The sequence below is a fragment of the Crotalus tigris genome, unplaced genomic scaffold (genome assembly GCF_016545835.1).
Source record: "Crotalus tigris isolate CLP2741 ecotype Arizona unplaced genomic scaffold, ASM1654583v1 scf7180000018048.2368360, whole genome shotgun sequence".
Classification (NCBI taxonomy): domain Eukaryota; kingdom Metazoa; phylum Chordata; class Lepidosauria; order Squamata; family Viperidae; genus Crotalus; species Crotalus tigris.
This window is the reverse complement of record NW_024096794.1, coordinates 801,437-824,221: the sequence shown is the minus strand read 5'-3', so window position 1 is coordinate 824,221 and position 22,785 is coordinate 801,437. Positions and strand designations below refer to the sequence as shown.

The window sequence follows — 22,785 nt, the reverse complement described above, 5'->3', positions numbered from 1 at the left end:
TCAAAGTGTTTTGCTTCACTTAGGACATAAAAATATGTTTTATTAACAGCAAATAGAGGCTCGGTATCTATCTACGCTCAACAAGATCAGCAATATAGTTACATCAAAACTTAAGTTTCTCAAGAACATCTGTAACATAATTTGGTGACGTTCAGTGAATATATGTATATTTACATTTTTCATTTCAACACAGTTCATTAATCCAGTTCCAGGATAAAACAGAATGACACAGGATATAGTTTCAAAGGAAAGCTAACATTATGGTGATTTGCCTAATTTGGCTGCATGTCACAGAATGCTATGAAAGGTAAGCTGCAGTTAATGCCCGCAGGATAAAAGAAAAAGAGAAAAAAACGTACCCCATCAGCCATTAAGAAATGCACCCCCTTCTGATCTGTATTGTCCAGCACAAACTGCTGAAAGGCAGAAATGTTCTCAGGACGGGTGATGTCGCCATCTCCCTCGACACCCCCTTCACCTAAGTGGGAAAACAAGGACTTTGATTTTGAATCACATATATTAATACTGTACTTACCAAAGAATCATTTTTAAAAACCTCCTGTTTTAAAAACAATTACCCACGTTTCAACAGAAAATATTTTAGAATGTTGATTAATAAAAGGAAAGCCATTTTTCTTATCCCAATACAGCCAGTTTTTCCTATTCTTAGATAATTAATATTCTTGCAGAAAACCATGCATCCACTGAGGATGTTGTTGCTTTTTTTAAACAAAAACAATTTTGTGTGCTTACCATAGTAAGGTTCAAAAAGCTCACTAGATGCAGCATAGAAATCCTCCAATTTGAAATCATTTGGTCCTTTTAAGGTCATCCCAAAACCTTTTGCATGCCACTTCCTCCTCCAGAGGACATATTCTGAGAAACCACCAGGGCCAGCACATACATCAGCAAAATACAGCAGTTCAGCACCATGTTCTTTAATTAGTGGTTTCTACAAACAGAGAAGATAAAAATTCAATCACCGCAACTAAATCAATCTCCCAAGTAAATAGTTGCATCAATCTGTTAAATTGCTTAGCTTCTGAGGTGCTTAATCAACTACCATTTTAATAAAGCTCAAAGTATTTTCCTACTCACTTTTCCCATTCAGAGAAGGCACCAGAGATACACAAATAAATGAAAATTCTCACCCCACGAGAATCCTTTGGGTTTGTAAACATGTGGTCGAAGACATAATCTATGTTTCCCATCTTCATTGCAGCTCTGTAAGTGTAAGACGGGCATCTGTTAAGAGTTTGCCCTTAAGTGACTAAATATGTCGCAATGTGTTGTCTATTCTCTGACCTGTTTAGGAAGAAGGCTCCACGGATCATCTCATAGGGATTGGATCTTGTACGAGCTCGGCGCATCTCCTCTCCATCCAGCACATCAAAAACAGTCTGCAAGAAGAAATTAGAAAATCTAATCTAAATGGAAAGGACAGCTAAACAGAACATTTTGCAGTTCCATACTTAGAACTTTATTTTACTTTACAGAACCTAATTTTTGGGAGCAATTAGCAATGGAACATTCATTCTTTAATCAGAATGTAAGCTTCATTAAGTAGACAAGACCAAAAAAAAACTCAACTCCAGATGATTGCTAAAAATACTTTTGAGATTGGCTACAATAACAGAATAAAAGAACAGAGCACGTATAGGCAGGTACACATATAGGCAGGTACACATATAGGCAAGGAAGTCCAGGGCTGGAGGGGGGGGGAGCTATGAAAGACAGGGTGGGTCTGGTTATGTGGGTGGAAGGGTATGCTTGTGAGAGTGCCAGGAACAAAAATGGCCCAGTGTATCATGCTGCCAATTTTTCTGTGCAACCTCAAAGAAGCAAGGTTTTTTTCCTTAGCCAGATCTCAACAACTTTCAGAGGTGATCCTACTTGACAATGGAGACCTAGAAAATGGCAGGTGGTTACACCTACATCTTAACTTTGATACACAACTACCAAAAATCCTGGATGATTAGACCTAGGGTCTTATAAATCCAAAATGTCCTGTCACAGCTTTTTTGTGTGCCAGGTGTAGCATTCCCTCTCGTAATTCCACCAAAGGCAAATACAGGGGACCATGATAATGCAAGAAGCCATCCTCAGATTAAATAGAGGTTATCTTGGACTCTTCCAGGTTGCACTGGTGTTCTACGGCTGAACCTAAGTGAAAAGATTTCTTCCCGGCAGGTTTGAAATAAGTGCTGTCAGGGAGGTGACTCCAAGGTGGTTGCAAAGTTTTCTAGCTGCAAGATTGTGGCTGTGAATGGCATCTGCTCCATCATTTGAGAGTCTGGACAAGGCATCTTCCTGTTTGTGTGGGGCTGGGACACACAGATCACAAAATAAAAGCATGAGAGTAAGACAGAGCATCAAACCTGGCAATGATTGAGTTTCCAGGCTGTGCATAGTTACTCTGGGTTCTGGTGGTTGGGTCATATATTACTGGATACTATGTGCCTTTAGATCAGTGGTTCTCAACCTTTTTAATGCCATGACCCCCAACTGGTCGTAAGTCGAGGACTACTCAACCGGTCGTAAGTCGAGGACTACTCAACTGGTGCAGCACCATTTGCAGAATGGGACTTTTGGCGGGCTCAGCAGGGCAGAGACAGCCTGGACAATTCCTATTGGCTTTTGAAAGCCAATAGAATTAGACTCTATTCAAGAGAGTCTATTCTATTGGCTTTCAAAAGCCAATAGAATAAAAGGGAGTAGCACAGCTAAGGAAAAGGGGGAAAAAATGGCAGACTGCGTTGTTTGGCGACCCCCATGAAATGGTCGTTCGACCCCAAATGGGGTTCCGACCCATAGGTTAAGAACCACTGCTTTAGATGCTGCTTCCAAACCTTGAAAGCACCCTGTCACTGATTTCATCTGCAGCTAACCTTCCTAAGTAAAAGGAGCAGAGCAAAGGTGATTGATCTGGTGCTGTGACCTTCAAGAGCAATATTAGGGGCAGGCACTATAAAGATAGTGCTTTATACTATCTTTATACTGGGGTCTGGGTGCTGAAGAAGTATGGATACAAACATCTCTGGTTATTGGAAAACCTCACTGGAATGGCTCTTCATTTCCCAGTATCCCAGAGAAGGAAATAATGATATGAGAGAGCAGAAATAAACTTGTAACAGAAATTTGCAAAAAATCTATGAACCACTGCACATCTTCTTTGTTACTTGAGAGCTTTGTTACTGTTTACTTGAACCTTGATAGGAGAGAGCCAGCCCAATAAGAATGTATGTCAGCTTGTCAGAGAACAGCGTGAAGCAAGCTTGCCAGGTGAGCAGAAGATTGGAGGGAGGGAGGGAGGGAGGGAGGGAGGGAGAGAGAGAGAGAGAGAGAACTCATGCACAGCAGCCTCTATTTCTTTTTAATTAAACTCTTCAATCAAGCTCCCCCCCCCTCACATGCACATGTGCGCTCATGTTTTGCGGCTCCCAGTGTTTTCTTTTCTCTGGGAAACGGGTCCAAGTGGCTCTTTGAGTGTTTAAGGTTGCCGACCCCTGAGCTAGAAGCTACACATATTCTTCTAACCAAACTACTTTTCCAGTGAATCTGGTTTGAAACCTGGGGAATCCCTCAGGTAAGATTGTAGGCATGATTTAATTCTACTCCTAGAATTAAAATGCTTTGCAAGTGAAACTAAGCACAGCTTTCCACATTAGAGAAGAACAGGAAATTGTGGCTAAGTGTAACATTCTGCTTCTCCCCTCAAATACAGGAGACTTGCTACCCAAGGATGTGAAAAAGCAATATATTCCTTTTTCCTGGGTGGACAAAAGGGCCATAGCCATAACCAAGTTTCATTCTGGCAATTAAAGCACTGGCCTGGCAAAATTATCTGCTAAGAATCTTTCTATTTTGTATCACTTGTTAAAATCATGAAAAGAAAAATATGTTACCCTGCAAATATTTTCTAAAGGGAAACTCTCCCCAATGGTTTTACCCACTGGACAGAGAAGAACAACTTGTATGAGTTGAAATATTCTTATGTCCAATTCTCATTGGTGGGAGAGAAGGCCAAATGCTAACTGGAATGGTATGCCTCAATTCGGATTTGTTCGAGTATATTCTAGAGCACAGCTTATTATAGCCTGAATGGTCAGGAATGGCCCTCTCACCGAATGATCAGAGTTTGATGAAGAGGAAATCAGTTTTTGGATTATAGGTCTGTGCCTGGATGCATTAATTCACACTTCCCCACTCGTGACAGAATATTTTTCCACAACGGCTCTCTTCTCTAGGGCTGAGCTCCAATAATACTTATTGGATATACTTATTGGACTCAAGAGGCTTATTTGCCAGGCAAGAACTCAATTACTATTCAATTGCTTGAATAAAGTTCTCTTTTCCTTGCTGCCACCCTCTCTAAGACAGTGGTCTCCAACCTTTCTGCCTTGGTGGCCCAGCAGCGGGAGAGGAAAGAGGGGATGGTTCTTTGTAAGCGGTAGGCATGCACACATGCAGCTCCCTTTGCGCTTGCACAAATGGAGATTTGCTGGCGTGACCCAGTTCCGAAAAGGCCGTGGTCTGGGGGGTTGGGGGCCCCTGCTCCAGGAGACCCACTGCTGTGCTTTTTCTCCTTTTCTTTTGAATGTGGGCTCTTGTTCAGTGCAAGATCCCTGTAAGAGTCTGTCTTTGATGTCAAAGCAGGGAGTCAATCTGAAGCTTCTGAAAATAAACGGGGAACTGGCCTCCACCACAAAAGGGTGAATATCAAGTGAATATCAGGAATTCATATAAATCAAATCAGTATCAGACAATATCAGTGCTTCATATAAAAACTGCTGCTTTACACTCATTTTTCTATGACTGGACTCAATAATATGGCACACAGGCTGCAATTTCAACAATCACCTAACAACAAACTCTTCCTTAGCAGCGCCCACTTCAATATTATCAGCGCGCCATCCTCAAGAGATTTCACCGAATGCATTTTTCTATAGAAGTCAAACTAGCTTCATTCAAACAGGGTAAGACTATTCATGTATTCTGTTTGTTAGGGGGAAACGGGGAAAACTAAGTTGAAATATACACAAGTTTAAGACTGTTCATCTAAAGCAACTCATCCAAAGTTCAGTCTGATTATTAACACTCAGTAGAGAAGGAGGAGAGGAAACAAATAAGGGAGTCACTTAAGCCTCCATGTTACTGGAAGCTACTCTGTTCTAAATGTGTCACAACCATCAGCCCTCAGATTTTTCTGCCTTTGCACTGCACTGGTATTTCTCCTTCTACTGACAGGCCTGTTGTGGTTCCAGCAGATAAAATTCACCTTGCATTGGAGCATGCGGTGTAGGAGTTCTTTTCCACAGAATTCCGTTTCATCATCAATCACCAGTTTCTTCTATAAAACAAAATGTGGGGAAAATGAATCAATATGTGCAAAACCATTTGTCTTAAGATCAGGGCTATGTAATGATCCCAGCTCAAAAAGAGAAAATGTGATTCAGAACCATGAAGGACCTGCAAATTGCATTTGATGGTACCTCTTATATCAAATGTTTCTCTTCCTAGGATTGCTGGCCACAGCAGCCTAAGCCCTTCTTTAATGAGTTGCTGACTGGTGCAATTTGCATGAATCATTATTTCCTATTTGAATCTGAATCATTACACAGCCGTAATAAGATCATCACCTTTTTTTAGAAAGATGTGGTATTCTTAATAAAAAATTTAAGAATGAACCAAAACAGTGAAGGCAGAACAACTTACAATGTAAAACCCATTAAGACAATGTGCACATTTTAGGTACCGGGGGGGGGGGGAGGAATGCTTGAAATAAGAAATGTTCAGCCGTTGAGCATGAGGAAAGGAAGCCCTTACCTCACCCTGATATAGTTTCACAACCTCATCATCATCAATGCATTGTTCCCTATTTTGGAAGACCTGGCCAAAAAGAGATACTTTATCTACATAAACACTCTTACTATAAAAACCATCACGGGAAGCCCAAACTGTTGCTTATCATATACAAAATGTGTCCAAAAAAGTAAAGCTTTGTGGGGCAGGGAGAAAGGAATCTTATGATACTCTAAACATTATCTTTGCTAACTGAAAGTGTCCACATATGAAAATGAAGCTGACACTTCAAAGTTTATTTTTAAAATATATCTTATTAGTACTTCACAACAACAGAATGACTTACTGCAGTTGAACTGGAATAGAAACAATCCTTATTCCCCCTGCAAAGTCCCTTCCCCTGATATGGTCTCAAAAATCTACTCCATGGAATTAGGAGAGCAACATGGACAATTTATTAAGACTTTACATGAAATTGAGATTCATCTAACATACATATGCAAGGCTAACAAAATATTCATTTTATACCAAGATCAATGCATAGACATAGACAATGCTAATAGTCTATATCTACATCTCCCAGACTTTGGGGGGGGGGCTGGACAGCATATAATTTTAATATATCATTTTCATTATTATTATCATCACCATTGTCACTGTCATTTATTTCCGTTAATAGGAAATATCGTACTTACAGATATGGGAATAAGGAGTCTACCTTAACTGTATTTTTCAGTACATGAACAATGACAGATCCATTCACTGCAAGTAGCAGCCATGGCATATTTGCAGTCTGAGCAATATGGAGAAAGCAAACTTATATAAACTCCCCTAAAAATATAGTATCTCAGTGGTTGTCAGTACATCATTTAAAAATATGCCAATATCCAATGGAGGACAAAAAACTATTCATCTCTTTGCTATTACATACATTCTCAGCTACACTGCCACTTTTTAGAACATGTAAATATTGAAGAGCAGTGGTCTATGCCAGACAGACAAATGGTGTTCTGTAAAATGAGGATTCATTGGAGCAAATGTGATTTCCTATTGCTGTGTTTAAACAGCTTATCAAGTTATTCAAGCTTTCACAAATACAGTAATCAGAGGAGGGAAGCGGCAGTATTATATAATTTGAAACTGACAAACAAGGCAAGCCAGCTACATACTCAAGTGTATCAACCTGCTTATTTCATAAGGAGCATGAGCTCAGAAGGGCGTACCAAGCACAATGCATGAATATGTATCCCAGTCACAAAAAAATATCCACAAGGCTTCTTTGGCACATAGGAAAATAAAACAATTCTGATTATAGGTACTTTTCATAAAATAATGCTAAAGAATGGTGATAATTGCTATCCAGGCCTTATAGATTCTCAGTCCTATGGCTACAAAATTCACTTGGCAAACATGGGCTAGAAGTAAAATAAAAAGGAACCATGTATGATACCCTGAAAGAACAGAATTAAAATATTGGGGGGGAGGGAGAAACCTTCAGTGGAAATTCATTTAAATAGGATTTCATTAAAATCATGTACTAAAATGTGAAGTTTAGGTCACACCAGTAACTGTAATAAAAGATTTAAAAGATCAAGATATTTTAATTATATTTACAGTTATTAAATTTATTTTTAATATGCTTTCGTAGTTTCAATTCAATTATATTTAATAAAACTTTGACTCATTTGCTATAGTTTAAGACTATTACTATAATTTTCCACCTGAAGTATCTTTTTAGCATATTTGGGCACCTTTCTGAATTTAACTAGAACTTTTTCACTCTTAACCAACTCAGCATTTAATTTTCTTTTCTTTGTTTACCTAAGCAAGTAAGAAATTTACATTTACGTTCATGCTATGTTGTTTGTCATTGATAAAAATTAATAAAAATTAACCATCTATCGCTCTTTTATTCCCAGGGCTATCCAGCAGATTAATTACATTTATTTATCCCTTGAGTAGTTTTTTTTAAAAAATCACTGAACCAAAACATAAACATTTTAGTATCTGTGTATTATAAGTGTTCTATTAATTTTGCAGTCCCTGCTTAAGCATCTTCATAATACACTAACGTATTTTCTCTTTCTTAGACCTTTTTTATTACTTCTGATTCATAGATCTCTTTATCTAGAATATTTTTGCTTTCTTTTTTAGAACTGTACACTGTAGATGTCAGTAATAAAGGTTTGGTGGTGATTATTTTCCTTGTTGTGCAACCTGAATACCTTTCCTATTGTCATCCAATCCTTCATTTCTTCAGCATCTGGAATTTCCGTGGTACATTCTGGGCACCAGTCCACTTGCTCATAAGCACTAGCCTGTGAACAAGAGAAAGAAGATTTCAAGAGAGTCATAAGTATAATAAATCTAGCTCATAGATCAGAAAACCAACCTCAATTCAATGTTTACTAGAGTGCTCTTACTATTATTATAGGTATCAAAACATTATCTTCATCCAAGAAGAGAAATCAGCATCTGATTTCAGACAATAAATCCTCAAATGAGGATTTTTAAAATGAACCGTACTTGAGTCACTAGTGCAGGGGTTCCCAACCAGGGGTGCTCACACCTCCTGGGAGTGCGAGACAATATTCCAGGGGGTACGAAAAACTGGATTTTCAAAATTATAGTGTATATACATAATTCATTGCCGTTATTTTGAACTTTTGTAAGAGGTACGAGAATATATCAGAAGCATTCTGGGAGTGTGGAGTATAGAAAAGGTTGGGAGTCGCTGCATTAGTGCAAAGGTAAGTATCTATCAGACCTCTTCACAATGGGACATTCTGAGAACAGAATATCAGAAGGAGATTTAAAGGAAATGTAATTACCTCTGGCTCATCTTGCCAGTTGATGTTCATCTCTCCATCAAATCCTTTCAGAATGAGCCCCAATCCACGCCTTCCTTTTTGTTGTGAGGTCTCTACAATCTCTTGCCTTCCCTGGCCATATTTACCAAGACCTTCACCTTCTCGAAAGCCCATCTTAGCCTACAAGGTAGTAGAAAAGTTATTTTATATCCTTCTGCTACTTTTAACAAAAAGCACTGGTCTGTCTGATTAAAAATATTTTTACAAAAGGTTTCCAGATTCTCCTTTCATATATTCAACTTAATCAAGAGGAAAATTATATCTAGAAGCAGAAAAAAGCAAATGATGAAATAAACCTATTACAAATAAGCAACTTGCAGAGAACATAGCAATTATTTCTTACTATACTTGCGAGGCATCTTCACTTAACTATGTTCGGTTATCATCCTTCAGTGCTGAATTTCCTCTTGAACATAACATTGTAATCAAAAGAGATGGCAATACAACTTCCATATGCCAAATCACACACAGAGAACAAAATGCCGATTTTGTGGAAGGGAACGTAAAGGCCCACATCCTATATAAAATCCAGAAGTGTCTTTTAAATACACACCCACAGCCAACTAAACCCTTACAAATACAGACTCAGCTAGCACCCTACAAGCACACTCACAAATGAGTGTCTCGCAAACTAAAAAAATCCTTTTAAATTTATTTTAAAAAGTCATCAAGAAATAATTAAAACAGATAATGCTGTGGTCCAGAAAGATAAAAAGCATGGGGATGTTCCACTTCAGGTGAGTTTATTGCATTCTATTTTATTGCCTATTGCCCAACTTTAGTTTCGATTAAAATATTTTTTCTTACTATATTAAAGCTTTTTCATTTCTTGGTCTGTAACACTCAAACCTCAGTGAAATAAGCTAATCCTAATATTTTTACATCAAATAATGTAGTTCAAATGTTTTTGCAGATTATGAAAATTGAGATGAAGGGGTTAATTTAAATCATAGTCATTTCAATAAGAAAATTTTCCAGATTCAAATTTTCTGATTCAAAATTTTTGAGGAAATTCAAAATCTCTCCTTAAAACTGTCTCTCCTTAAAACTCAACTATGTTAATAAAAGATTATTTTGGCAAGATTGTAATCAAAATAGTACATAGGAAATCAATCTGCTACATGTTTATCATCTCCTATGATAATTTTTTCAGGAAACTGGAAAAATTACAAAATAGTATTTAATAACTAATACTAGTATAGCTTTAATGCTTTATTGCTTTATTGCCCATATTTCTGAAGAGAATAGCAAAACCTAATTTTTTATGTATATGTGTGCCAGATTTACTATAATAAAACAATGGAAATCTGAACTACTTCCTTGAATCAATATTATTTTTAAAATGTAGGAAATAAAAAATTAAGTAATTTGTTTCTGTATACTTTGTTTCTATAAAATTGTATAGCTGCTTTTAGATATATTCTTACATTGATTAACAATGCTAATCTTTAAAAATATTTTAAATAAAAATACAATTGCATAAAAATATTAAAAACACAAAAAATATACACACTGCAAAAATACATTCACACTTCCATAAAGAAAAATGAGACTTTACCTTTCAAAAAAAAAATCCCAACACAAACATAGCACACTCCTATCCCTTTACCACAGGCATGTCAAACTGCCGGCCCGTAGGCCGGATGCATCATGCCTAAACTGCGCCCACCCCATTGCCGGCAATGGGGGAAAAGTCACAATACGTCACACGACGTCGCAAGTTTGACATGCCTGTTTTATCAGAAGGATATCACACCTTAGGTCACAGTGATAAAAACAAAAGAAAACAAAAATAATGGCATATTTATCCACATTAAAAAAGCTCAATCTACAAAATCCCCATAGACAAATTATACCATAAAGAGAAAATATTCACAATGACTAGTAAAACTGTCATTTACAGTTAACGTAAACTCTTTGATAACAACTGACTACCAGGAGATAAAAATAAAATTTGCTCATCTCCAAAGACTCGTTCTGGTCTATTTAAGAAACGATGACTGAACAAATCCCAATTTGCATAAAACATTCAAATAAAGTTGTTTCCCATGACTGGGTAAACCATGGCTTCTTAAACACAGTGATTATATCTCTTAGGAAATTCAAGGCTCATTTTCTACAAATTACCAACACTCAGAAGTAATGGGAAGAACACAACATTCTGCTTAACTCACTAAAATATTTGTTAGGAAGTATAGTCCACATAGTACAAAAAGATTACATTTTGTAATGTTTGAAAGATCACATCTGACTTTCTGATAAAACAGACTTGTTCTGCACTTCATTAAGGCTTTTAATGCTTGCCTAAAAGGAAATATCCTATATTTCAAAAAGGTCACGTAAATCTACATATTTTCATGCACCACATACGTACATATATAAAAAAGTATTACATACAGATATTCATATTCATAGAAATACATTGCCAAAGAGCAATAAGGCCCCAAATAAGAAATTTCATTTACATTTGAAGATTCACTGAACTAGGAATGATCTATAATTCTATCACTCAGTTTGTTCTGAGCTAAATTTAGTTTCTAAAAGACAACAATTTCTATTAATTCAAATATTAAAATCATATGAGTAAACTCAGTTCATGTCTAATTTATACCGCCTAGAATACTAATAAATGTATAGAGTTGAATATGTATTGATAAATAATGTATGTAGCACAGAGATGTTCAATATAATCACATAATTTTCTCCTAGGGGCTACTGAAAATCCTATCCAAAATAATCTTGCTCCTAAGCCTTCAAATTATGCTTTGCTTTTTAAAACTTTTTTTAATGTACATACTTTGGTTATAGGCATCCTCTTAAAGGGTGACATACAATCTGCATAAAACACAAAGCAATATAATCTACAATATTTAAAAAGCACATTTTCAAAAATTAATTTAAATACTATAACACCACCCAACCAATTAAGCAACAAGTCCATTTAAATTATTTGAAAATTAGCACAGAAAAAAATAAGTCACCCAGTTTGCTGAACCAAAATAGAAAATTCTGAGATCCCTAGAAATTCCCTGATTGTTCTTCAAGCATAATGGAGCTGGAAGCTTATTCCACCGAGATTGCACTAAACCTCAAAATGCTTGAAAGTGGGAAAAAAAAAAAGCCCATATCAAGCTGCTAGTTCCTGGAAATAAACAGAAAAGGGTAACTACAAGGTCCTGAATAATAGTAGCTTAAACTATTTTAGCCCTAATGCTCTGCCAGTAACATGTTTATGGTAGTTGAAGACATAAGAAAACAACAGAAAGACCAGTAACATATAACTAAATAACTAAATAAGGAAACTCCTCTATTACATTATTGTGATATCCCAAGAATTTGAAGAGATGTTTTAGTAGTGCTGAAAATCAGGATCCAAAGATACCCTAACAAATGAAGATGATAAATTCTAGTTGTATTCTCAGGACCAAGTTGACAGATTCTACACAACAACAGGTATTTTGACCCACCATGAGCTTCTGGGACACACTGTTGTACATAGAGTAGCGGGAAGATGTTCCCTCCACAAGGGACTCTGCACTGAATTTATTGCTGAAAGTGCCAAGAGTAGGTCGCTTCCCGCTGTTTTCACTATCAGATTCACTGCTGCTTGTGGTGGAAGAATCTGAAAACCAAACAGAATAAATAGAAGCTTCAGCAGTCAGTGCCACAACAACATATATTGGTCATGATCTAGGAACACAGGCTAACCTTTATCAAATTGGACTACCTACTTCAAGACTGTCTCAATAGTGAGAGCAGTTCTCTGAGATTTTAGCTTTCCATTTCTAGCCAAAATGTCACATTCTGAAGTTGATACCAACTGCATTCACATTCGGCGTCCTAATACAGAGCTGTGGAATCTGGAACATGTACATCTTAGGATACATATTTTCTGTTTCCAAACACATGAAGATTGAAAACAATCAATAGGAATGATCTTTTTGAATAGAGAGAATGTGAGAAAGGGACCCTCTAGCTGCAGTCTCTTTCTGAAAGAGGATCACATGACAGCTAATTTCTGTAGTGTAACTGCAATCCATTATAAGAAACTGTTACTAAAAATTAGTTCATTATAAAATCACATCAATGTATGGATTTTATGGTAGTACATGTGTTTGAGTGCGCTCACTTTTAATCCTTCTGCTAGACAGAGTAGCTGAACCAACCAAGCCAGTTTCATTCAAGGCTTAGCATTATGTGAAAATCTAGCAAGCCGTAATTAGTCATGACCTGACATTTTAGGAGAGAAGGAGTAAAATGAGAGCAAATTAAGAATTCTGGTTCACAAGGTTATTCTGATTAGGTTTTACCTTTTCATTACTAGTACAGGTTAAGCAGAAATAACTGAGCGACATAAATTAGCATTACTACCAAGTCAGAATTCTAGCTACTTACAAACACTCCCATTCCCTCCTATTCCTCTGATTTTTCTCCCAAATCAACATACCATTCATATTTCTCATTATACTGGCTTAGTGGCTTCATGTAGATGTTTAACAATCACAGGTATTACTAATGAATACCCTTTAGGCATTCCAAAAGCTAAGAGTAGTACCATAGAATACAATAGCAAACAGAATGGGAAACCATTGATATGTCAAGAGAACCTACTCATTTCCAAGCATCCCCACTTAAGGTGTTGATGTCTATTAGTCTAAATGTTTTTAATAATTTAAATACTTTAAAATGTTGTCTCCTCAAAACCATCCAATCCATATACAAAGAGCAGATAACATCCCTGCTCCTAGTTGAAATATTAAGATCAATTAATGTGTGTTGAGCAGAAAGGCTGTCTTGATGACAGCTCCTAACTCCAGGCTGTTTTCAGCAACTAAACACAGAGAGGACAAAAGACTACCATTTCAACTGACTATCTAAAAATGAACTTTGCTTTAAATGTTTTTACTTTTAATGTCTTTGCAACGTAGTTATTTTATATTATTGATTAGACAAGTCGTGATCTGTTAGTTATTGTGTATTTCCTTATCTAAAGAGAATCAGAATGACCAAAGGCCAAAAAAAAAAAAAAAAACCCAATGGGAGCTGGAACAATTTCCGACTTCCTACTGGCTTTCCCATTGACTTTCCTTATAGAAATTTGGCAGAGAGTGTTGGATAAGACAAGCACATGACTGTGACTGACCACAATGGCACAGCCATGCAACAGCACTGAAGCCGATATATTTTGCCAACTTTCAATCCCATAGAAGTCATAGATACTGGATTTTGGATGCATTCTATAAATTAGCCCATTTGAGGTATGCCATTTCAAAATTGTTGCCCTGTGATGCGCTGTTCCACCCAATTGAACGTTATAAACAATCAGACACGAGGGTTTTAGTTGTATATTGATACTTTTTCATTTGTGCAGTTCTTTGGAGCAAAGAGTGACACAATAACAGCAATATTATCCACCAAAGTAGCTTCCATTCCCAAATCCATCTTGAAAGTCAAATTGGAATGAAAATAAATACATAAATCCTTTCCAGACAGCTTGACATTTATAAACAACTATTCATTCTCGCTTAAAATTACAAATCAGATATCAAACTAGTTTTTCAAAGTCATAGGATTTGTCTCCATCTTTTTCAAAGCCAGTAGGATAATACTACCTCTCACTTATATATTTATCATCTAGTTTTACAATCTATTCGTATAGGTTACAGTCTATACAGACACTCTTAACTGACTACTAAATTCAGATTGCACAAGGATCCAAAGAATACGCAGCTGGCCTCATTTTTCCATACATTTGTCAATATCCTTAGACTGCAGAAGCTAGAAACATTCTATTCTAGTTTGAAGGGAGCTGATTCCAGAGGAGCAAAAAAGACAGTGAAATTTAAATAGTTTGTGTGGGAGAAAAAGAGTTAACACAGCTCTTCCCTAGGAATTCTCAGAGTGTATGTTTATTGGTTCAAGTAGTTTACTTTAGTTTGGCAAGATTTCTGTATACAGGCAAGGAACAATAAAGGAAACTGCTTAGAAGAACCTCAACATGTCTTGATTTTTGGAACCTGACAGGCTTCTCTTCTCTTCTCTGTGCAGTTAGTGTGACTGGATGCTGAATGTTCTTTGACTACTCAAACCACATACACCAAGACCTTAATAATAATAATAATAATAATCATCTTCATCATCATCATCGTCGTCGTCGTAGTAGTAGTAAAGTTAGAAGGGACCTTGGAGGTCATCTAGTCCAACCCCCTGCTCAGGCAGGAAACCCTGTACCATTTCGGACAAATGGCTGTCCAGTCTCTTAAAAACTTCCAGTGTTGGAGCATTCACAACTTCTGGAGGCAGGTTGTTCCACTGGTTAATTGTTCTAACTGTCAGGAAGTTTCTCCTTAGTTCTAGGTTGCTTCTCCCCTTTATTAGTTTCCAGCCTTTGCTGGGCTGGGCTAAAATCATCAATATTCCATTACCATCTGATTCACAATCCTGATACTTCATAGTGTTTTTATTATAGTGTTCTCATTAATAATAATTCAGCTAAGAACAATGGAGAGACTGCTATAAATTCAATGCAACAAAGTTAGAGATAAATGTTTGAGCATGGGAGTTTTAAAATTATCATAATTGCATTCTCCATCACACAATGTTCCCAAGATGACTGAAAGCTTCAGGAATTTATGTAGTGATTGCTTCAGTAAGTACCTTGAGTAGCATGGTTAATATTAAGTTGGGTTTCATCATCTGATGTGGAACTGAGAGTTAGACCCAACTCTTCTATCCTTTTTTTCTGCCTTTTCTGTGGGATGCTATATTCAGGGTCTGCTCTTCTCTTCATTTTTACTGTAAGAAAACAGAGTATATTTCATCAACAAATTCATATACATAATTCTAAGGCAATAGAATATCCTAGTTTCCAATCTTTTTGTAAATATTTTACATAGAAAATTGGAGTGTCTCTGTGCATTTTAAATACTATTCATTTAAAAGAAAAAGAGTAGGAAAGGAAAAAATAAAGCTCTACCCACTGTTTTTTAAAAAAACTAAAGAAAACATGTCTGAATAGGTTCTAGAATTACCTTCCAAGACATTTTATGTTACCTTTTAGCACATTAGTTATTTTTAAAAGAATATTTCACTTATTTCAATATAATACTATTTCTCCAAAGTATTTTTAAAAAGTAAAAACATTAAAATATTAAGCCTATTTAATCAAATGCCACCACTTTCAGTTTCTTTCTAAATCATAATCATTTTCATTTTTTTACTAAATATGATTAAAACTTACTTTCTTACAAAATATACTGAATTCAATGTGTATATGTTAAGACCCTTTAAAATTCATTACAATATGATTTTTATTGGAAAGCATATTTCATATTTTTCCCAAAAAAATGGTAAATTAAGTTAAGGGAGCATGTGATATCAAAATTAACTAAATTTGATGTAAAATTCAGGTAGGTTTGGAAACTATTTTGGATAATCTAAGAAGTGAGTTCATATCATGCACAAAATTTGGTAATTTTCTAACATCAGATTATAACATTTAGAATTTTTCCATTTTTGTTTCTGCTAAGTTTGTTGATTTTTAAAAAAAAAATTTTCAAACCAGATAGAACTTAATTATAACTGTAGTTTTTGCCTTTTTATGATTTATAAACTGAATCATACTGTTATAGCTGTCAATTATTTAAATTAATAGTTTTATTTTAACACTGAATCCAGCTTTCAAACTGATATACCTTAATGCCTTTTTTTCCTATTTTTATTGTTTCTTTCTCTGATCATATTGTATCTTAATTAAAAAATAAAATAAAAACAGTATATTTGAGACTAAAATCATAAATATTTTTATGTTGAGCCCAATTTATACAATGGAACTGACTGCTAAATCAAAATTTGTACAAGGTTAGGGATGGGCCATATATTTAAAACCAGAAAAATAAGAGGGATGATAAACACACAAGCAGTTTAGCTGGTATTTATATATTAAAAACATGTTTCAAAAATACCCTATAGTTTTCTAAAAAAAAGTTAAAGCATTAAAAAAATACAAATATTAAAAATGCTGATTTCATAAACACGAAGACACACTAATGCCAATAAAGGTATCCAAAAACATTTTGGCATGGAATATACAGCTGCCTGTTGCAGCTGGATACTTATAGTTAAGTGATGAATTCTTACATTGTTAATCTTTTGATAACAATGATATCTAGAAAAAGTATACTATCTCCTATATTATATACATTTCTTGATGAAATTGAGGTGAAACAAACTGCATTGTATTTTTTTATTAACAAAGGTCAATTCCATCATATTTATCCACACAGAAGTTACATAGACTCTTAAAAGAAAAAATATGAAAATCAATGTTCTCATAACAGATCAATTTCCATTACTGTGAGAATCAGATGAACAGCTGCCAATTACAGAATATACTCTGGTCAATTCAGAGAATGGCTCAAAGTTTGATTCCTCTGTAGTCCAATTTTATATAACAAATTCAAGTCTCATTTCATTCAAAAGGCCTTATTCCAGTACAACATAATGGAAAAAATGAGCAAGAGAGCACTGAGTTTTATTAACTTTGGAACATATAAAAATTTGCTAGAACAATTGCTAGATTTTCTAGAATGATGGAATATAATACCAAAACTTTGTTCTGATGTTGTTTGGGCTCAATGCCATGACTAACCTTCCAACAGAAACAGAAAAAAGTGTGAACTGAATGGACAGTCACTTTTTGAAGTATAAGGTATTCAGAATTATAAAGATAGAATTTTAATTCGGGTATCGGTTCCTGAGGGACAGAAATATTTAACAAATTTTTGCAGAAGAGAGGGAAGGAATGCCTTTACAGAAGACACAGACATTAAAAAAAAGAATAAACAAACATGTACAAACTTTACACAGAGAGCAAAAAATGGAATAGGGAAGCTCCATGGGAAACTTCGGGAGCAAAAGGTGGTTGAAAAAAATGTTAAGTCACCCAGGCAAACTCAAAATGGGCAATCTTGAAAGCAGGTGAGCCCCAAAGACAAACACCGCTGAGTCCAAAATAACCCATTTTCTTGAAAATAGGTTTAGATCCCAGGCTAATTCCTCGGAGAGGCCCCAAAAGCTCAAGTGGAGGCGAAGAGAGAAAGGCGAAGCAACGAAGCCAAACTAAGGGAGGCGTGAGAGACGGCCAGCGACATGCGGGTGACTGCGATGGGAAAAGGTCATCGCCATGCTTATAACGGGCACAGAAACAGCCAGGGAAGGGCGAGCGAACAGCGTGGGATCCTCTCATGTGGCGGGAACGTCAAGAGCGAACCGACAAGCGCCCTGGAACAGCAAGAAGCGCGACCGGAGGAGGTGGCCGTGCACCGCGAGCCCCCAGCTTCCTTGGCTCGCTCGCTTTCCGTCCCCGGGCCCTTGCCTGCTACACTCACAAGGGGGAAGGGGTTCTGCTTCGGGCCGGAACAAAAGAGAAGGGAAGAGCAGGACTCGGAGCTGTTCAAAGGTGCGGCTGGGCTTGGCAGGAGGAACGACAGCCCGACCCCCTCCAATTCTACTCCGCCACAATTCACTTTCGTTTCCCGGCAGCTCGTCTCGGAGGCGGGTTCTTCTTCTTAGCAGGCGCGAACTTATGACGCAAAGAAAGGACAAGGGAAAGGAAGGTTTGGTGCAGGTGCGGCTGGAGGTGGCGCCCCTACTGGCGGGCGGTTAGAACTGAGCAACGAACAGCCCGAAGGCAGCTGAGTTGCAGATGTGCGAGCGGAACTAATAGCTTTATTTCGTAAGGTACCGGTATACTGTCAATTTTTGTAGCCTACGGATGAGGCAAGTTAGGGCCTCTTCTCTGTTTTCCAACAGCTACTAATGCTTTTCCCGTTTTATGAAACTGAGTGAGGCATTAATTTTAAACTTGGGGATTTAGATGTAACTGTACAGTGAGGGGAAAAAATCATTTGATTCCCCTGTTGATTTTGTACGTTTGCCCACTGACAAAGAAATGATTCAGCCTATACTTTTAATTGTATGTTTATTTTAACAGTGAGAGACAGAATAACAACAAAAAAAATCCAGAAAACTGCATTTCAAAAATGTTATAAATTGATTTGCATTTTAATGAATGAAATAAGTATTTGATCCTCCAGCAATCAGCAAGATTTCTGGCTCTCAGGTGTCTTTTATACAGGTAATGAGCCGAGATTAGGCACACTCTCTTAAAGGGAGTGCTCCTAATCTCAGCTTGTTGTCTGTATAAAAGACACTTGTCCACAGAAGCAATCAATCAATCAGATTCCAAACTGGCCACCATGGCCAAGACCAAAGAGCTGTCCAAGAATGTCAGGGACAAGATTGTAGACCTACACAAGGGTGGAATGGGCTACAAGACTATCGCCAAGCAGCTTGATGAGAAGGTGACAACAGTTTGTGCGATTATTTGCAAATGGAAGAAGCACAAAATAACTGTCACTCTCCCTTAGTCTGGGGCTTCATGCAAGATCTCACCTCGTGGAGTTTCAATGATCATGAGAACGGTGAGGAATCAGCCCAGAACTACACGGGAGGATCTTGTCAATGACCATAGTCACCAAGAAAACAAATGGTAATACACTACGCCATGAAAGACTGAAATCCTGTAGCGCCCGCGAGGTCCCCCTGCTCAAGAAAGTACATGTATAGGCCCGTCTGAAGTTTGCAATGAACATCTGAATGATTCAGAGGAGAACTGGGTGAAAGTGTTGTGGTCAGATGAGACCAAAATCGAGCTGCTTGGCATCAACTCGCCATGTTTGGAGGAGAAGGAATGTTGCTAAGATGACCTCAAGAACACCATCCCCACCTTCAAACATGGAGGTTGAAACATTATGCTTTGGGGGTGTTTTTCTGCTAAGGGAACAGGACTTCATCACATCAAAGGGACGACAGATAGGGCCATGTATCATCAAATCTTGGGTGAGAATCTCCTTCCCTCAGCCAGGACATTGAAAATGGGTCATGGATAGTATTCCAGCATGGCAATGACCCAAAACACATGGCCAAGGCAACAAAGGAGTGATTCAAGAAGAAGCATATTAAGGTCCTGAAGTGGCATAGCCAGTCTCCAGACCTTAATCCCATAGAAAATCTGTGGAGAGAGCTGAAGGTTCGAACTGCCAAACGTCAGCCTCGAAACCTTAATGACTTGGAGAGGATCTGCAAAGAGGAGTGGGACAAAATCCCTCCTGAGATGTGTGTAAACCTGGTGGCCATCTACAAGAAACGTCTGACCTCTGTGATTGCCAACAAGGGTTTTGCCACCAAGTACTAAGTCATGTTTTGTGAAGGGGTCAAATACTTATTTCACTCATTAAAATGCAAATCAATTTATTTTTTGAAATGTGTTTTTCTGGATTTTTTGTTATTATTCTGTCTCACTGTTAAAATAAACCTACCATTAAAATTACAGACTGATCATTTCTTTGTCAGTGGGCAAACATATAAAATCAGCAGGGGATCAAATAATTTTTTCCCTCACTGTATGGATGGGAATCACTGTGGGTGTTACATTGTAATAGATAAATAATTCAAGTAATTTGAATTAAATACTAACATTGGGGTTTTTAAAAAATACATCATCCATCACCTTGAAAAAAATTATGTATATCTACTTTCATAACATTCAGAAGCTAGGATAATCTTCAATCAAATTGAAATTATAGGTACCCATCATATTGTTATTTGGAAGTTTAGGCATATTAGCTTTTTAATAAAAGTGATATTAGCATGGTATCCATGTGTCCTTTTGAAGTTCAGGAAATCATTTTTTTTCCTTTATGCCAACACCATTTCTTTCTTTTACAAGTAAACATTAGCCTTTTCAGCAACTAAATAGTAGAGAGCAGATTCTAGAAGTCCTTGAATTCACTTAAAAGTTTTTAAGAAAGATACAAACCTTGCAGGGAAAGGTAGTAACAACATCACTCATAAATTTACTACTTGTGGAATTTTGTCTAGAATCAGTGTTTTCTCTATTCAGTTCTCACATGTAAACAATGTCTGATCATTTGCTTTCTAAAATAGCACATACATTATATATATGTATCATTTGTTTCTGCCCCCTATATAAGGACTTGAAATCCCCCTTAATAAATGCTTCTTGCTTTATCTGGATTACTTGATGATTTTTGAGTGGTCAATAGAGCCCCTTTGCAAAAGTAAAAGTTTTTCTCTCCCAAATTCAGGGGAGTAGGTCTTCAGCTCCACATAAATACAGAGTGCTCAAATTTCAAGGCAACAGAAGGTACTATGAAAATAGTGATCTGTTCTGATAGCATTTGAATTGGATTGCCTTAGTGTGTTGTATGTGAAAACACCAAAGACACTTTGGAAGCTACAGCTGATTCAAAGTAAAGCGAAAGACAGGAGGATGCTGATGGGATAGTTCAGTAAGAGCATACTTTTAACAATTTTAGGTCTTCGTTGGTTTATTCTCAGACTGCTTCCAAATCCAATTCAAGGTGCTGTTTTTGCTCTTTAAAGCCCTTTACAGCTTGCGTCTTGAAGATCACCTACTTTTCTATCAAACTGTCTGCTTCTAAACAATTTTCACTAAAAGCCCTTCTTAAACTACAATACTTCCACCATTAGAGCCGAGACAAATAACAGCAGAGTTTTTCCACATTAGTGGTCTTTTAATAGAGAACAAATGTGCTTAAGACCCACTAATAGTAAGTCCTTTCAGTTAACATTCTAGGCCATCAACAACCCCTTTTATCTATATTACCAAAATTTAGCAATAATTTCTTGAGTTGCCAAAAATCAGTGAAAGATTCCTGTCATTTAAAAAAGTATATGAAAAAACATATAGTACACTCAGAACAATAGCAATGTAATATTCAAAGATTACTTACCATTGTACCCAAATTTATTTTCATTTTTTAAAAATCCCTGTGATATAGCCTTGCCTGCTTACATGATCATCCTTGCCCTGCAATCCTTGGCCCAGCAAAACACTAGGTATAGCCCCCAGCCTTGGAAATAGTTCTTATGCTACTTTGAAAACATTTTACACTTTCAAACATTTTACATTGTGATTTTTAATTTTTCCTTTGTTGCTTTTCTATTTTATTGATTTTTATCGCAGTACACTTTTTGTGACTATAAGCTATTTCTTCTACTTTTAAAGTGAACTCTAAACTGCTCTGGAATAAGATTTTCTGAACCACAAGAATATTTTTTTTTAAATTAAAATGCGATGAAGCAACTTTGCAGAATATAACATAATTTATATAAGCAAAGATATTAAGGAAAGTTCAATCAGAAATACAAAGTATATTAATTTTGAATAGAGGTCATGGAGAAAACAATAAAAATTAAGGAAAAAAATCAATGTTGGATGCGTTCTACAAAAAGCTGGATTACTGCGCCTAGTTTATTTAAATTATCTAGAAGTTAAATTACCTGGGTAATCTCAAAAAACTAAGCTGGATTTATCATTTGGAACTGAATGGGAAACCTCAAGAAATATGAGGACTATAGGCCAGCCTGAAAAATCAGAAAAATATCATGGAAGGCAGTTCAAATCGTTTTGTCAAGTAAACAATATATACACGTCTGTCACCAGGAATCAGTTCTAGCTCAAAGGACTTGCTAAAAAACTTAAGGAAGAGTAGCTGGATTAAGTAATTCTCCTTCGCTGGATGATAACTATTTATTCATAACTTGCTGTGTAGATGCAAAATTTAACTATATCCTCCATTTTTCAGTGTAATATCATTATCCAGCCTATTCTTGAGTCATACTGTTTTTCAAGTGTTTAAAGATACATTTATGATTTTGTCGTCTTATTAGTGTTCACATAAATCTAGCAAAGCCAGAATTCAGTGAAGTTGTCACATGGATTTTCATCTGTCTTTTCCCATTTGCTTATTTATTATTATATCTGCATTGTACCTTTTTTTTTTACTTTAAACATGCATGCAGCCATCCCCCCTGCTTTCTGGGGCTAAGAACTGAATGGAAATGCAATATCAGTAACAAAATACATCTGGGTGACCATTAAGAGATATTCTAAATTGGAAAAATCCTTTGTACAGCACATTTTTTTCTATCTTCAGTATTTGCATTAAGAAAGGAATTCTTACCTTACCTGCTTTGGGACATAATGATCAGAGAGAAAAACTTG

The 22,785-nt window shown here is 36.5% G+C and overlaps 1 protein-coding gene across 2 annotated transcripts in view; it reads right to left on the bottom strand.

Moving 5' to 3' along the window:
• Positions 1 to 18,200, bottom strand: part of CMTR1 (cap methyltransferase 1) — a 40,949-nt gene extending 22,749 nt beyond the window's left edge. The window contains exons 1-10 of one of the 2 annotated variants that reach the window (XM_039347047.1): positions 18,062 to 18,200; positions 15,330 to 15,467; positions 12,140 to 12,294; positions 8,634 to 8,792; positions 8,028 to 8,120; positions 5,279 to 5,350; positions 1,306 to 1,400; positions 1,152 to 1,224; positions 754 to 952; positions 360 to 478 (exon numbers count right to left, since the gene is read on the bottom strand). In XM_039347047.1, the coding sequence (XP_039202981.1) occupies positions 360 to 478; positions 754 to 952; positions 1,152 to 1,224; positions 1,306 to 1,400; positions 5,279 to 5,350; positions 8,028 to 8,120; positions 8,634 to 8,792; positions 12,140 to 12,294; positions 15,330 to 15,462 (1,098 nt within the window). In that variant the 5' untranslated portion in view covers positions 15,463 to 15,467; positions 18,062 to 18,200. Of the gene's footprint in view, positions 1 to 359; positions 479 to 753; positions 953 to 1,151; positions 1,225 to 1,305; positions 1,401 to 5,278; positions 5,351 to 8,027; positions 8,121 to 8,633; positions 8,793 to 12,139; positions 12,295 to 15,329; positions 15,468 to 17,322; positions 18,031 to 18,061 lie in introns of those variants that run through there. The other variant, XM_039347048.1, reaches the window with a different exon arrangement.
• Positions 18,201 to 22,785: the final 4,585 nt, after the last annotated feature.